This window comes from Ranitomeya variabilis, chromosome 7 (assembly GCF_051348905.1).
Source record: "Ranitomeya variabilis isolate aRanVar5 chromosome 7, aRanVar5.hap1, whole genome shotgun sequence".
Classification (NCBI taxonomy): Eukaryota; Metazoa; Chordata; class Amphibia; order Anura; family Dendrobatidae; genus Ranitomeya; species Ranitomeya variabilis.
In genome coordinates this window covers 120,120,671-120,137,086 of record NC_135238.1, presented here as the reverse complement: position 1 = coordinate 120,137,086, position 16,416 = coordinate 120,120,671, and the positions used below count along the sequence as shown (strand labels likewise).

General features: G+C 48.5%; 1 protein-coding gene across 1 annotated transcript in view; it reads right to left on the bottom strand.

Moving 5' to 3' along the window:
* Window positions 1–15,729, bottom strand: part of PTH2R (parathyroid hormone 2 receptor) — a 1,733,956-nt gene extending 1,718,227 nt beyond the window's left edge. Inside the window, exon 1 of the mRNA XM_077275688.1 lies at window positions 14,962–15,729. Within this exon, the coding sequence (XP_077131803.1) occupies window positions 14,962–15,033 (72 nt within the window). The 5' untranslated portion in view covers window positions 15,034–15,729. The remainder of the gene's footprint in view (window positions 1–14,961) is intronic.
* Between the last annotated feature and the right edge of the window lie 687 nt (window positions 15,730–16,416).

The following is a 16,416-nucleotide window of genomic DNA, read 5'->3' as shown; positions in this document are numbered from 1 at the left end:
TTCACGGTCAGGGACAAGTCACTTCCTTGTCCTCCTCAGCAAAAACTACAACAAGAGAGAAGGATGCAGCAGGCGACACAACGGGTCACTCCATGGAGCTCTTTACACATACCGTCCCTGGCTTAGAAAGTGAAACATTTAACAGGCCATGCCCATTACAAGTATATTCTGACATGGAGTGCACTGATGCACAGCCACAGCCAGAGTACTATGCTGCTCCTTTGACTCAGACCACCACATTGCCCTCTCAGGGTACAGATCCACAATCAGACCCTGATGAGACTATGTTGCCCCGCCACGAACGCTATACCACCGACCGACACAGTGACACAGACGAAGTTGCACACGAGCTCGAAGAGGAGGTAATAGATGACCCAGTTATTGACCCCGATTGGCAGCCATTGGGGGAACAGGGTGCAGGCGGCAGTAGTTCAGAAGCGGAGGTGGAGGAGGGGCCGCAGCAGGCATCAACATCACAACAGGTTCCATCTGCCGGGCCCGTATCTGGCCCAAAACGCGTGTCAAAGCCAAAACCTGTTGGAGCACAGCGTTGCCATCCGGTTAAAGCTCAGTCTGCAATCCCTGAAAAGGGATCCGAGTCTAGGAAGAGTGCAGTCTGGCATTTTTTTAAACAACATCCAACTGATCAGCGCAAAGACATCTGTCAAAAATGTTCAACTAGCTTAAGCAGAGGTCAGAATCTGAAAAGTCTAAATACTAGTTGCATGCATAGACACTTAACCACCATGCATTTTCAAGCCTGGACTAACTACCAAACGTCCCTCAAGGTTGTAGCACCCTCGGCCAATGAAGCTAGTCAGCAACGCAACATCCCTTCCGTCACTGTAAGGCCACCATTTTCCGCACCACCGGCAGTATCTGTGCAGGTTTCTTTGCCAGCCAAAAGCAGTCAGGGTCAGGGAATCACCAGTTTTGTAGGAGGAAATATTGCATCTAGGGCACCGGCGGAAACAATACCGTCTCCAACCGTCTCTCAGTCTGCCATGTACACCGGCACACCCGAAAGTTCCACGATCTCCAGCTCTCCAGTCCAGCTCACCCTACATGAGACTCTGGTTAGAAAAAGGAAGTACTTATCCTCGCATCCGCGTACACAGTGTTTTAACACCCACATAGCTAGACTAATCTCGTTAGAGATGATGCCCTACCGGTTAGTTGAAAGCGAAGCTTTCAAAGCCCTGATGGAGTACGCTGAACCACGATACGAGCTACCCAGTCGACACTTTTTTTCCAGAAAAGCCATCCCAGCCCTGCACCAGCATGTTAAACAGCGCATCGTCCATGCACTCAGGCAATCTGTGAGTACAAAGGTGCACCTGACTACAGATGCATGGACCAGTAGGCATGGCCAGGGACGTTATGTGTCCATCACGGCACACTGGGTGAATGTGGTGGATGCAGGGTCCACAGGCGACATCAATTTAGGGACAGTTGTGCCTAGCCCACGGTCTAGGAAACAGTTGGCTGTAGGCGTTCGCACCCCCTCCTCCTCCTCGTCCTCCTGCAGAAGCTACAGCTCTTCCACAGAACGCAGTCTGCCAACCACTCCATCGGCAGATGACACTGTTGCACACCAGTTGTCCCATTATGGGCCAGCTACTGCCAAGCGTCAGCAGGCTGTATTGGCTATGAAGTGCTTGGGCGACAACAGACACACCGCGGAAGTTCTGTCCGAGTTCTTGCAACAAGAAACGCAGTCGTGGCTGGGCACAGTAGATCTTGAGGCAGGCAAGGTAGTGAGTGATAACGGAAGGAATTTCATGGCTGCCATCTCCCTTTCCCAACTGAAACACATTCCTTGCCTGGCTCACACCTTAAACCTGGTGGTGCAGTGCTTATTGAAAACTTATCCTGGGTTCTCCGACCTGCTCCTCAAAGTGCGTGCACTTTGCTCACATATCCGACGTTCGCCTGTACACGCCAGCCGTATGCAGACCTATCAGCGGTCTTTGAACCTTCCCCAGCATCGCCTAATCATAGACGTTGCAACAAGGTGGAACTCAACACTGCACATGCTTCAGAGACTGTGCGAACAGAGGCGTGCTGTTATTTATTTGTGGGAGGATACACGGGCAGGCAGTAGGATGGCAGACATGGAGTTGTCAGGTGTGCAGTGGTCTAAGATACAAGACATGTGTCAAGTCCTTCAGTGTTTTGAGGAATGCACACGGCTGGTTAGTGCAGACAACGCCGTAATAAGCATGAGCATCCCCCTAATGCGTCTGCTGATGCAAAGTTTGACGCACATAAAGGAGCAGGCGTCTGCACCAGAGGAAGAGGAAAGCCTTGATGACAGTCAGCCATTGTCTGGTCAGGGCAGTGTACAGGACGAGGTAGCGGGCGAAGAGGAGGTGGAGGACGAGGAGGATGATGGGGATGAGTATATTTTTAATGCCGAACCTTTCCCGGGGGCACAGGAAATTGGTTGCGTGTCACGGCCGGGTTCTGGTTTTTTGAGGGACACAAGTGACGTAGATTTGCCTGCAACTGCCCCTCAACCAATCACAACCGGAGATTTGACAACTGGAACTTTGGCCCACATGGCGGATTATGCCTTACGTATCCTAAAAAGGGACACACGCATTACGAAAATGATGAACGATGACGATTACTGGTTGGCCTGCCTCCTTGATCCACGCTATAAAGGCAAATTGCAAAATATTATGCCACATGAGAACTTGGAACTAATATTAGCAACCAAACAATCAACTCTTGTTGACCGTTTGCTTCAGGCATTCCCAGCACACAGCGCACGTGATCGTTCTCACACGAGCTCCAGGGGGCAGCAGACTAGGAGTGTTAGGGGTGCACACATCAGAAGTGGCGTTGGACAGAGGGGTTTTCTGACCAGGTTGTGGAGTGATTTTGCTATGACCGCAGACAGGACAGGTACTGCTGCATCAATTGAAAGTGACAGGAGACAACATTTGTCCAGTATGGTTACTAACTATTTTTCATCCCTTATCGATGTTCTCCCTCAACCGTCATTCCCATTTGATTACTGGGCCTCCAAATTAGACACCTGGCCAGAATTGGCAGAATATGCATTGCAGGAGCTTGCCTGCCCGGCAGCAAGTGTCCTATCAGAAAGAGTATTCAGTGCTGCAGGTTCAATATTAACCGAAAAAAGGACTCGTCTGGCTACCCAAAATGTTGACGATCTAACATTCATTAAAATGAACCACAACTGGATTTCGAAATCTTTTGCCCCACCTTGCCCGGCCGACACCTAGCTTTCCTATGAAAGGCTCTTGCCTGTGAATTACTTTTCTAATGTCTAATTTGCTGCAGCTGATTGTACAGCATACGACATGTTTACACCTCCCTAAATGGCCAAACTCCCCACACGGGGCCGTGGTATCGTGACTTGGCGCAAGCACCCGTGAGACTGCTGTTTGTCTGAAGAGGTGGGTGTGCTCGCTTTTGGTTGACGGCATTGCTACTGGGTCCCTCATAGTACAATGTAGTGTCTCTGGCGGTGGTGGTGCGCACCCAACGTCAGACACACCGTTGTAACATGAGGGGCCCTGGGGCGGTCCCGCCGGCCTCTAGAGAGTTCCCCCCTACCCCAGCTCAAAATGTGCTCTACCACATGCAAAATTATGTCGCACAGCTCCACCAATCTTTAGTCTATTCGCTGACATCATTCAATGTCTGGCACTGACAATACAAATTTGTAGACATCTATGATGCAACTTAAAGTAGTCTGTGTCTGTGTCCTATATTGGCACCATTAAATAGTTACTGCCAAATTACTATGTCAGAAACTCAGCAGATGAGCCCACCCCTGTACCTAAGTATGCCACCTTTTTTTTTGTTTTGGTTGTTTTGCGAGACATTAACATCTATTTATATTTTGGGAGTACTGGGACAGACACTCCTTGCACTACTCCTCCACTCACCACCAAGCTGCCCGTGTATCCATGTAACCGCTGTAAAACTGCCATGAGCCTATTGTTTGTTATTTTAGGCCTTTGATAGCCTGTCTGCGGTCCCTACTTTAAATACTCCTCCACTCACCACCAAGCTGCCTGCCCGTGTATCCATGTAACCGCTGTAAAACTGCCATGAGCCTATTGTTTGTTATTTTAGGCCTTTGAAGCCTGTCTGCGGTCCCTCCTTCCACTAGTCCTCCACTGACCAGACCACTGCTGCCCGTGTACCCCTGGAACCAATTATAAAGTGCCTACAGCCAGCCCATTTTTTTATGTTAGGCCTTTGAAGCCTGTCTGCGGTCCCTCCTTCCACTAGTCCTCCACTGACCAGACCACTGCTGCCCGTGTACCCCTGGAACCAATTATAAAGTGCCTACAGCCAGCCCATTTTTTTATGTTAGGCCTTTGAAGCCTGTCTGCGGTCCCTCCTTCCACTAGTCCTCCACTGACCAGACCACTGCTGCCCGTGTACCCCTGGAACCAATTATAAAGTGCCTACAGCCAGCCCATTTTTTTATGTTAGGCCTTTGAAGCCTGTCTGCGGTCCCTCCTTCCACTAGTCCTCCACTGGCCAGACCACTGCTGCCCGTGTACCCCTGGAACCAATTATAAAGTGCCTACAGCCAGCCCATTTTCTTATGTTAGGCCTTTGAAGCCTGTCTGCGGTCCCTACTTTAAATACTCCTCCACTCACCACCAAGCTGCCTGCCCGTGTATCCATGTAACCGCTGTAAAACTGCCATGAGCCTATTGTTTGTTATGTTAGGCCTTTGATAGCCTGTCTGCGGTCCCTACTTTAAATACTCCTCCACTCACCACCAAGCTGCCTGCCCGTCTATCCATGTAACCGCTGTAAAACTGCCATGAGCCTATTGTTTGTTATGTTAGGCCTTTGATAGCCTGTCTGCGGTCCTTACTTTAAATACTCCTCCACTCACCACCTAGCTGCCTGTGTATCCATGTAACCGCTGTAAAACTGCAATGAGCCTATTGTTTGTTATTTTAGGCCTTTGATAGCCTGTCTGCGGCCCCTACTTGCAATACTCCTCCACTGACCACAATGCTGCCTGGAGTGCCTGCCTGTGTATCCATGTAACCGATGTAAAACTGCCATGACTGCCTACTGTTTGTTATTTTAGGCCTTTGATAGCCTGTCTGTGGCCCCTACTTGCAATACTCCTCCACTGACCACAATGCTGCCTGCCTGTGTATCCATGTAACCGATGTAAAACTGCCATGACTGCCTACTGTTTGTTATTTTAGGCCTTTGATAGCCTGTCTGCAGCCCCTACTTGCAATACTCCTCCACTGACCACACCAATGCTGCCCGTGTACCCCTGGAACCTATTTAAAAGTTCATAGAGCCTAGTTATATATTTTATTTACTATTAATAAGGCCATGATGGACTATGCTGTACCACGCTACAAGCTAACCAGTCGACACTTCTTTTGCGAGAAAAGCCATCCCAACCCTCCACCAGCATGTAGAAGACCGCATTGTCCATGCACTCTGGCAATCTGTGAGTACAAAGGTGCACCTGACAACAGACGCATGGACCTGTAGGCATGGCCACGGAAGATTACGTGTCCATTACGGCGCAATGGGTTAATGTGTTGGATGCATGGTCCACAGGGGACAGCCTACTAAGTCTGTCTGCAGTCCCTAATTCAAATTGTCCTCCACTGTCTAAATCGGAGCTTCCACCTTCTGGCTTTCGGCCTATAGTATCAGAAATTAAACTGCATTTGGCCTTCAACTTTGGTTAGGGCCTACTAACGGCTTCTGCCCCTCCCTGGTGTTGCCCTCAACTAAATAAAGCTGAGCTTCAACCTTCTGCTCCAAATTACCATTTTAAAAAATGCAATAGGCTTTTCCGGCCTACTAAAGGTGTCTGTCTGTGTGCCCCTGCCTGGTGTTGTCCTCAACTGAATAAAGCTGAGCTTCAACCTTCCGGCTCTCATTAAGTGGTTTTTAAAAAAAAAAATGGTGGTTAGGGCCTACTAACGGCTTCTGCCCCTCCCTGGTGTTGCCCTCAACTAAATAAAGCTGAGCTTCAACCTTCCGGCTCTCATTAAGTGGTTTTAAAAAAAAAAAATGGTGGTTAGGGCCTACTAACGGCTTCTGCCCCTCCCTGGTGTTGCCCTCAACTAAATAAAGCTGAGCTTCAACCTTCTGCTCCAAATTACCATTTTAAAAAATGCAATAGGCTTTTCCGGCCTACTAAAGGTGTCTGTCTGTGTGCCCCTGCCTGGTGTTGTCCTCAACTAAATAAAGCTGAGCTTCAACCTTCTGCTCCAAATTACCATTTCAAAAAATGCAATAGGCTTTTCCGGCCTACTAAAGGTGTCTGTCTGTGTGCCCCTGCCTGGTGTTGCCCTCAACTAAATAAAGCTGAGCTTCAACCTTCCGGCTCTCATTAAGCGGTTTAAAAAAAAAAAAATGGTGGTTAGGGCCTACTAACGGCTTCTGCCCCTCCCTGGTGTTGCCCTCAACTAAATAAAGCTGAGCTTCAACCTTCTGCTCCAAATTACCATTTTAAAAAATGCAATAGGCTTTTCCGGCCTACTAAAGGTGTCTGTCTGTGTGCCCCTGCCTGGTGTTGTCCTCAACTAAATAAAGCTGAGCTTCAACCTTCTGCTCCAAATTACCATTTTAAAAAATGCAATAGGCTTTTCCGGCCTACTAAAGGTGTCTGTCTGTGTGCCCCTGCCTGGTGTTGTCCTCAACTAAATAAAGCTGAGCTTCAACCTTCCAGCTCTCATTAAGTGGTTTTAAAAAAAAAAAATGGTGGTTAGGGCCTACTAACGGCTTCTGCCCCTCCCTGGTGTTGTCCTCAACTAAATAAAGCTGAGCTTCAACCTTCTGCTCCAAATTACCATTTTAAAAAATGCAATAGGCTTTTCCGGCCTACTAAAGGTGTCTGTCTGTGTGCCCCTGCCTGGTGTTGTCCTCAACTAAATAAAGCTGAGCTTCAACCTTCCGGCTTTCATTAAGTGGTTTTAAAAAAAAAAAAATGGTGGTTAGGGCCTACTAACGGCTTCTGCCCCTCCCTGGTGTTGTCCTCAACTAAATAAAGCTGAGCTTCAACCTTCTGCTCCAAATTACCATTTTAAAAAATGCAATAGGCTTTTCCGGCCTACTAAAGGTGTCTGTCTGTGTGCCCCTGCCTGGTGTTGTCCTCAACTAAATAAAGCTGAGCTTCAACCTTCTGCTCCAAATTACCATTTTAAAAAATGCAATAGGCTTTTCCGGCCTACTAAAGGTGTCTGTCTGTGTGCCCCTGCCTGGTGTTGTCCTCAACTAAATAAAGCTGAGCTTCAACCTTCCGGCTCTCATTAAGTGGTTTTAAAAAAAAAAAATGGTGGTTAGGGCCTACTAACGGCTTCTGCCCCTCCCTGGTGTTGCCCTCAACTAAATAAAGCTGAGCTTCAACCTTCTGCTCCAAATTACCATTTTAAAAAATGCAATAGGCTTTTCCGGCCTACTAAAGGTGTCTGTCTGTGTGCCCCTGCCTGGTGTTGTCCTCAACTAAATAAAGCTGAGCTTCAACCTTCCGGCTCTCATTAAGTGGTTTTAAAAAAAAAAAATGGTGGTTAGGGCCTACTAACGGCTTCTGCCCCTCCCTGGTGTTGCCCTCAACTAAATAAAGCTGAGCTTCAACCTTCTGCTCCAAATTACCATTTTAAAAAATGCAATAGGCTTTTCCGGCCTACTAAAGGTGTCTGTCTGTGTGCCCCTGCCTGGTGTTGTCCTCAACTAAATAAAGCTGAGCTTCAACCTTCTGCTCCAAATTACCATTTTAAAAAATGCAATAGGCTTTTCCGGCCTACTAAAGGTGTCTGCCCCTCCCTGGTGTTGTCCTCAACTGAACAAAGCTGAGCTTCCACATTCTGGCTTTCGCCCTATACTATCAGATATTAAACTGCATTTGGCCTACTAGTGTGGTTAGGCCCTTGAAACAGTGTCTGCTGCTCTTGGGTTTGCTACTCCACTGAACAAAGCAATGCCGCCTGTTTAGTCCTGTTACCAATTTTGAACTGCATGTAGCCTACTTTATTCTTTGGCCCTATATCTGTTTCCTCCTCATCCTGCCCATTGCCCAGCCACTGCTAAATGAGTCTGCTGGTACATTGACCTAGACCACTACATTCCCCTTGTACTCTACACAGCCAGAATCTGACCCTGCTGAAAGTAAGGTTCCCCTTCCCGCATGTTATACCACCTTACACAGGGACAAAGAGGAAGGTGCAGATGAAAGTGCAGGTTCCTTCATCAGGTGGGGGGGCATACTCGTTGGCGACGTCACTGGCACAGGGCCCCTCAGAGTACGCAAAAGTGTCGCTGCTGGTGGGAGGCGCCCCCGCCATGCAAACACACCGCCGTACTTTGAGGGGCCCTGTGCCAGTGGCAATGCGAACGAGTGGGCCCCCCCCTGCTTGCTCAGGATCACAGCACTTGCAACGTTTAAATACTTACCTTTCCCTGCAACACCGCCGTGACGTAGTCCGCATTTCCTGGGCCCACGAAAAACTTGAGCCAGCCCTACTCCCCCCACAACTTTCCCCCAATTCCCTATGCCCAACTATTATTATACAGTTAATTAAGATTGGCAAGCTTCAGAAACAAGAATGGATGTTTTTGGCATTAAAATGGGCACTGTAGGTGTTTTCCTGGCCTCCACTCACTGCCGACTATGCTTCCCCATTGACTTGCATTGGGTTTCGTGTTTCGGTCGATCCCCGACTTTTAGCGATAATCGGCCGACTGCACTCGACTCGACTCTGGACAAAATCGGGTTTCCCAAAACCCTACTCGATCTTAAAAAAATGAAAGTCGCTCAACCCTATCCGCCACCCACTCCATGGTGGCCAAAATGTTTCTGCACACATTCGAATCGGGAGGACCTATCAAAATCATCCAAGTAATGAATGACGGATGGAACACCGGCCACTTCCCTGACAACCCATTCTAGAAAAGGTACTAAACGTCTCGAACAACGAACATAAAATGGCACAACCCATCGGTAGACATCTGTCCAAATAATAACCATCATTCCAAAAACATCCCAACAATGGGATACTGTCCGGGTGAATAGGAAGCAATCTAAAGGCAGACTCTACATCCGTCTTTGCCAGCAAAGCTCCTGACCCATAACAACGCACCCAGTGCACCGCCATGTAGAATGACGTATAAACAACTGAACACAACTCTTGCAAAATGCCATCATTCACAGACAACCCTTTCGGGTGCGACAAATGGTGAATTAAACAAAATTTATTCGGTTCCCTTTTTGGGACCACCCCCAATGGGGAGACGATCATCCCTTCAACCGGCAAACAAGGAAACGGCCCAGCCGACCGTAAATTTTTAACCGAAAACGGAACCACATGTTCAGGAGGAGGGATGTGAAAACCTTCCGCAAAACCTCTACTAATAACACCGGCCTTCTCCCGATCAGGATACCTACTTAGAAAGGGGGCAATCCTTTCCAACCTCACCTGCATCTCCCCCTTGACCGGCACCCACTGCCAGCTTGCCTCTTGCTTTTTTAAAACATTTTGAAGCCCCATGTGAACCTCCGTTACAGTGGGAGCACACATGTTTAAACTTACAGGTGTTCCCGAATTTGCACTGGCCATCATTAAATTGCCAGCAAGTTCCTGTTTTCTCTTTCGCTCCCTGTGACCCCTGACCACTACTGGCATGTCCCGCCTGCTGGCTGGCACTACTTCCTGTTGTGAATTTGCTTTTTGCTCCCTCTAGTGGTTACTAGTTTTTTGACTCTGGTTTTTCTGTCATTCCTTTTATCCGCACCTGGGTCGTTAGTTAGGGGTGTTGCTATATAAGCTCCCTGGACCTTCAGTTCTATGCCTGGCAACGTAGTTATCAGAGCTAGTCTGCTGTGCTCTTGTCTACTGATCCTGGTTCCAGTTATATCAGCTAAGTCTGCCTTTTGCTTTTTGCTATTTGTTTTGGTTTTGTATTTTTGTCCAGCTTGTTCCAAATCTATATCCTGACCTTTGCTGGAAGCTCTAGGGGGCTGGTGTTCTCCCCCCGGACCGTTAGACGGTTCGGGGGTTCTTGAATTTCCAGTGTGGATTTTGATAGGGTTTTTGTTGACCATATAAGTTACCTTTCTTTATTCTGCTATCAGTAAGCGGGCCTCTCTGTGCTAAACCTGATTCATTTCTGTGTTTGTCATTTCCTCTTACCTCACCGTCATTATTTGTGGGGGGCTTCTATCCAGCTTTGGGGTCCCCTTCTCTGGAGGCAAGAAAGGTCTTTGTTTTCCTCTACTAGGGGTAGCTAGATTCTCCGGCTGGCGCGTGTCATCTAGAATCAACGTAGGAATGATCCCCGGCTACTTCTAGTGTTGGCGTTAGGAGTAGATATATGGTCAACCCAGTTACCACTGCCCTATGAGCTGGATTTTTGTATTCTGCAGACTTCCACGTTCCTCTGAGACCCTCGCCATTGGGGTCATAACAACTTCCGCTCCCATGACAGGACTGCCCAAACCTGATTGGCGCCATCACTTTCAACCAAAGTCCTATGTCCTTTTGATCCCAGCGTATCTCAGGCCTGACCGCCTTCATTTGCCTGAACTGTTCATCATATCGCAACCAGGCCTGCCCACCATAAGTACGGTGCGCTTCCCCAATCGCATCCAGATAACAAAATAAACCAGAACAATTCTCCAGGGACTTCTCACCTATTACGCTCGCTAGGATTGCAAACGCCTGCAACCAATTAACAAACGTCTGCGGTATAAGCCGCCACCTCCTCTTTTCCTCTTCTTCCTTCTTGCTATCATCCTTTTTTCCCTTATTGAGATTAAACTTCTCTAACGGAAGTAGGGAAAATATCTCCACATAATCGTCGCGCCAAATCTTATCCTTAACCTTCTTCTTCAAATGAGCCCCCAACGGCCCCTCGAAACAAATGTACACCTCACCTTTAGTTCTATAATCCAAATTCACCATGTCCCCTTTATCCTTCTCCGTTTGCACGGATACGGACACCCCAGACACCGATGACGACTGCTCAACTACTAACGATCTACCCGAATCAGGTATCGACTGCGCCTACACCCCCGCCCCTGGAAGCCATGCCCCGGCTGCCAAGGCCCCAGTCTCTCTCACTGCTCCACTCTGCAAACTGCTCAACAGTTGCAACACGCTCACCAAAACATCATGCAGCCCAGGCTCCATCGACCCGCTGCTCCCCCCAATATCCATCGCCCTCCCACCTGGTGCCTGATTACCCCTAACCTCTGCACCTAAAACCCCCCTGGGCAATACACTAGACATAGATTGGTACTCACCAAGCTGCGCAGGTGCTGTGTCCCTGCCAGCCGTGCGTCCTGAATCCCGCCGCTCCCCCTCCACCTCTGGCTCATTATCAGAAAACGAATCTTCAGCGCCACTGCGCTGCTCCTGGCCCACGCCCCTGGCCTCCACGTCACCAGGGGGGGAACCGGAGCGTCTGCCGAACCTCTCCCGACCGACCTTCTCCCGGACCTGGACCGTGCTTGCTCCGTATTTCTCGGCTCCCTGTCTGGCTCTCACCATCCATGCCTGCCAGGCAATGGCGCCCCACTGCCCGCCGCACCTCCCGTCTGCTGCACCACTTCAGCCTCATGCCGTCTGGCTGTCGCCTGCACCGCAGTGCCCGCCTGAATCCATCCACTTGTGCGCCCTCTGACGGCCCGTGCTCCTGCGACCATTCTTCTAGTGTCTGCTGCGCTGCCACCTATGCAGCTGTTGTCTGCCTCCGTGGGCGTGCTCCCTCCTGCCCTCACTGCCGCGACACCGCTCCTGGGCTCCACACTACCTCCAGCTGTGCTCCTGGTCCTCGGTGCAGCCTGCCTCGTCACTGCAGGCCTCACTTCTGGTGCGGCTCTTCCTCCCTGCACACCACCTTTGGTACCTGCTCCAGCCGGCCTGCAAGGAGGATTCCTGCCGGAGGGGGCACAGCGGGGGGACACCGCACCGCTGCACCTGGCCTCCGCAGGGTCCCAGGCGGGGTTCCTAGGCCTGTGCCTGCCACGCGTGCTCACCTCAGGTGAGAGTCTCTGCGGGGGCCTCGTGCGCCTGCCGCGCCTGCTGCTGGCCTCCGGTGTTCCTGATGATCCGAGCAGCACCGCCAGCTGCTCCTCCAGCCATCCTCCCCTTCGGGACCTGGCTACGTCCCTCAGGCGCCCCACCAATGCGTCCACCGACTCCATTCCTCAATCAGGTACCTCACACCGCTAAGGGGGGGGGGTTGCTCTCTCTGTCCCGGGCTCTCTTGTTGAAAAGTGTGGCCTTTTTCCTGCACTTTCCCCCTTTATAGCCCCACGCCTCCCACAAAAAAAAACTCCCACATCTCTTCTATCACCCAATCATCCGAGCCCAGACCAATTTTTGAATAAAGCCCCATGTTCAAGCACAGTCATGGGGGGCCTCCATCTAGCCGTGCTTATTCCTGCCCCCTCCTTTATGCTTGTCTGTTCTGTTTATAAGTAGAGAATATGTTTGGAATCGAATCGGTTGCTGAATCTGACTTTGCCATATTTGTGCCACTTTGGTATTTTATTTGTGCCGAATAATCGGTTTCGAACATAATTGGTAATTTCTACTCCCATTGACTGCAATGACGTTCGGCTGTGTTCGGTGAATATTGCAACAACAATATTCACCGCTGATCGTAATTGGAACCGAACTTTAAAAGCTTCGCTCAACTCTATTTATAAGGACAAATGTAGTAATGTCAGAAACAGATTCATTGTATAAACAGTGCACATGGAAGGATAGGGGGCCCACTGACTAGAACAGGGACCACCTTGGTTCCATTTTGTGTCAATACATAAAGCAGAAAAAGAAAGTTCTGCATCCTGCGTTTTTTCTTCTGCCGTATAAGCATCCACAAAACGCAAATCAAACTGAACTCATAATTAGCAGTAACGACCCTTAGCTTCCTTTTGGATCCGTTATGTGATGGTTCTGTTTTTGACATTTTTTTGTTCATCTATTCCTCAAACTGAAACAGACAAATGGAATGTCAAAATATAAGTCTGAACTATGACTAATGGCTCATTTCCACATGCGAGACATACGTCCGTGTCTCGCAGGTTAAAACCCTCTTCTGGTGCGGCACTCCAGAGCGGAGTGTGTGGCCACACAGCAACACATGGAGCTGCACGCTCCTCTCTCAAGTGCCGGCACCAAAAGAGGGTTTTAACCTGCGAGACACGGAGGTATGTCTCGCATGTGGAAATGAGCCCTAAGGGCTGACCCACACGTCCAGATAATTCCGGTACCGGAATAAATCGGTACCGGAGTTATCCGTGTCCGTGTGCCTGGGAACTCACGGAGGCCATACCTGCGGCACACGTGTGCCGCCCGTATGGCGAGTGGGTACCACACGGAGCGTGTGGTACCCACTCTGCATGGTGCTGAAGCTGCGATTCATATGTTCCCTGTAGCAACGTTTGCTGCAGGGAAAATATGAAGAATAGTGTTTAAAATAAAGATCCATGTGTCCGCCGCCCCCCGACCCCCTGTGCGCCCCCCCCGCTGGTCAGAAAATACTCACCCGGATCCCCCGTCGGCAGTCGCTCCTTCCTGGTCTGGCCGCGGCTTACTGTATGCGGTCACGTGGGGCCGCTCATTTACACTCATGAATAGGCGGCTCCGCCCCTATTGGAGGTGGAGCCACATATTCATGAGTGTAATCGGCCGCATACAGTAGAGAAGCCGCGGCCAGACCAGGAAGGAGCGACTGCCGACGGGGGATCCGGGTGAGTATTTTCCGACCAGCGGGGGGGCGCACAGGGGGTGGGGGGGCGGCGGACACATAGATCTTTATTTTAAACACTATCATTCATATTTTCTCTGTAGCAAACGCTGCTACAGGGAACATATGAATGGCGGCTTCAGCACCATGTGGGGGGGACAGCGCTTACTGTAGCGCTGTCTCCGGCACGCCACACGGACCCCAGACGGAGAATGTCCGTGTGAGGTCCGTGTTTTACACGGACCCATTGACTCTATTGGGTCCGTGTAATCCGTGCGCTCCCACGAACACTGACATGTCTCCGTGTTTGGCACACGGAGACACGGTCCGCAACGGTCCGCACAAAATCAATGACATCTGAACAGATGCATTGATTTTTATGGGTCTACGTATGTCAGTGTCTCCGGTACGGGAGGAAACTGTCACCTCACGTACCGGAGCCACTGACGTGTGAAACCGGCCTAAAAGGCAGTGTACCACAGAAAATAATCAAGAACTGTGGAATGTAAGCCCACAAGGGCAGGGTCCTCTCCCCTCTGTATCAGTCTGTCATTATTAGTTTTGGTTACTCTGATATTTGTATTTTGATGTAACCCCGTCTCATGTATAGCACCATGGAATTAATGGTGCTATATAAATAAATAATAATAACTGTAAACTAAAATAATCTACAGACTAATGAAAAGTTAGTTTTAAAGAAAAAAAAAATCACAGCAATATATTTGAAAAAAAGCACAGCTGAGAGTATTCCATTCACAGCAAATTGGCTCCCTCTAGAGTATTTCACAAGAATTGCGCTGCAGGTTTGTCAATGAAATGGACATTTTACTCCTGTCACTTATTCACACATGCTGCCTATTCATAAATATATGAACCTATACCTATAGTAGATATTTACTGAGATTTTAATCTACTTAATAGTAAAATAGTTCAGGCAATAAATGTAGGGATCATTTTCAGCAATCAAATGATCTCTATGAAAATATAAACTACATTATAATTCAGAAATTATGTGCGCATCTATCTATTTATCCATCTGTCTATGTCATTACTTGTCATGTGAGTTGTACGGTTTTAAAAAGTCAATAAATATATTGCAGCTCTTATTCTTATTCCAGAAGTTAACAGTAGTGACAAAAAATCATTCATTATTGATTATGCACAGTGCACACATCAATAAATGCCACTGTTAATATTAAGAATTTTATAAATATCAAAATATCTTACCTGAGCCTTTACAAGGAATTTTTTGAATGCAACCACCATCCCCAATATTAAGTAGCTCCAATATGTAGCCATCTGCTGGATTTACAGAAGCCTCAGATTGCTCAAAATTAATCACACTATAAAACACGACTTAATATTCCATACTTGGGAAATGTCACAATCTTTTTGTAGACCCATGAAGTCCAATGATCCCTTCCCAATCAGAATCCTTAAGAAGAGATTGCCTCCCAACTTTATCTGGTGTGGATGAAACCATGTAGCAGCTGAGTCCTGGTGCCCTCCTCTTTGCTCACAGCCATGCCTTTCATATCCTCCCTGGGCATGTTTTAGCTGTTAGAATGGGTAATGCATCTGCATACAGCAGCAGAATCAGGAGAGCGGCATAATCAAGAAAGAAATGGGAGTTCAGCTCTTCCTTTGCGGGCAGCTTAACAAATACCATGGAAGTTGAGCGGCAGCCCTTCTCTACGCAAGGCGAGAGCTGCCTCTGCAGTAGAATCTCGCCGTAAGCTCAGTGCATGATGCCCTGTGTGATCCTGTGCAGCCGTCATCTCATGGCCTCGTTATTCTGTGAATTCCTCAGAGCTAGCTGTGAATCAATATCACAAGTAAGCCAGGTGCCAGTTTAAGACCTATTGAATTTACCCTATTTAGATTTTGCTTTTAATTCAGAGTTTAAAAGAATATATTGATTCAGTTATGGATTTAAAGTATCATCACTGATTGAGGGACGTGAATAGACCTCCTCTTCATAATAAGGATTTTCATTACCATACCCTTCATATTGCCATCTTATGTCACACAAAGTTCCCTGATAACATTGCAGATGAGGTCAATCACTATAGTATGCTCAGGAGCTAAACAAGCCTCACAAGGCAGCATGAGAAAGGGCTGAACTAAAGCCTGAACGTCGCACATCTGCTGCTTGTAAGGAAAATTAAAATGAACCGTTAAGATCAAACATGACAGAGCAATCTTCTAATAGCAGAAGATGAACGCCCGGCCAAATTCAGTTCAGAGAAATCTCGCAATGTGCATTATGCCTACATGAAATAGTATAGGTCAATCAAAGAAGAGGATTACTGAGCAAACGAAGTCATTTTACTGGCATTGCTCTCCTTTAATCCAGGATGCCCAAATGCTACCACCATGCTTCTGATAGGCAGTTGCTTTTGGTGTCCTTAGGCCGGTTTCACACGTCAGTGGCTCCGGTACGTGAGGTGACAGTTTCCTCACGTACCGGAGACACTGACACACGTAGACCCATAAAAATCAATGCATCTGTTCAGATGTCATTGTTTTTTTGCGGACCGTGTCTCCGTGTGCCAAACACGGAGACATGTCAGTGTTCGTGGGAGCGCACGGATTACACGGACCCAATAGAGTCAATGGGTCCATGTAAAACACGGACCTCACACGGACGTTCTCCGTCTGGGGTCCGTGTGCGTGCAGGAG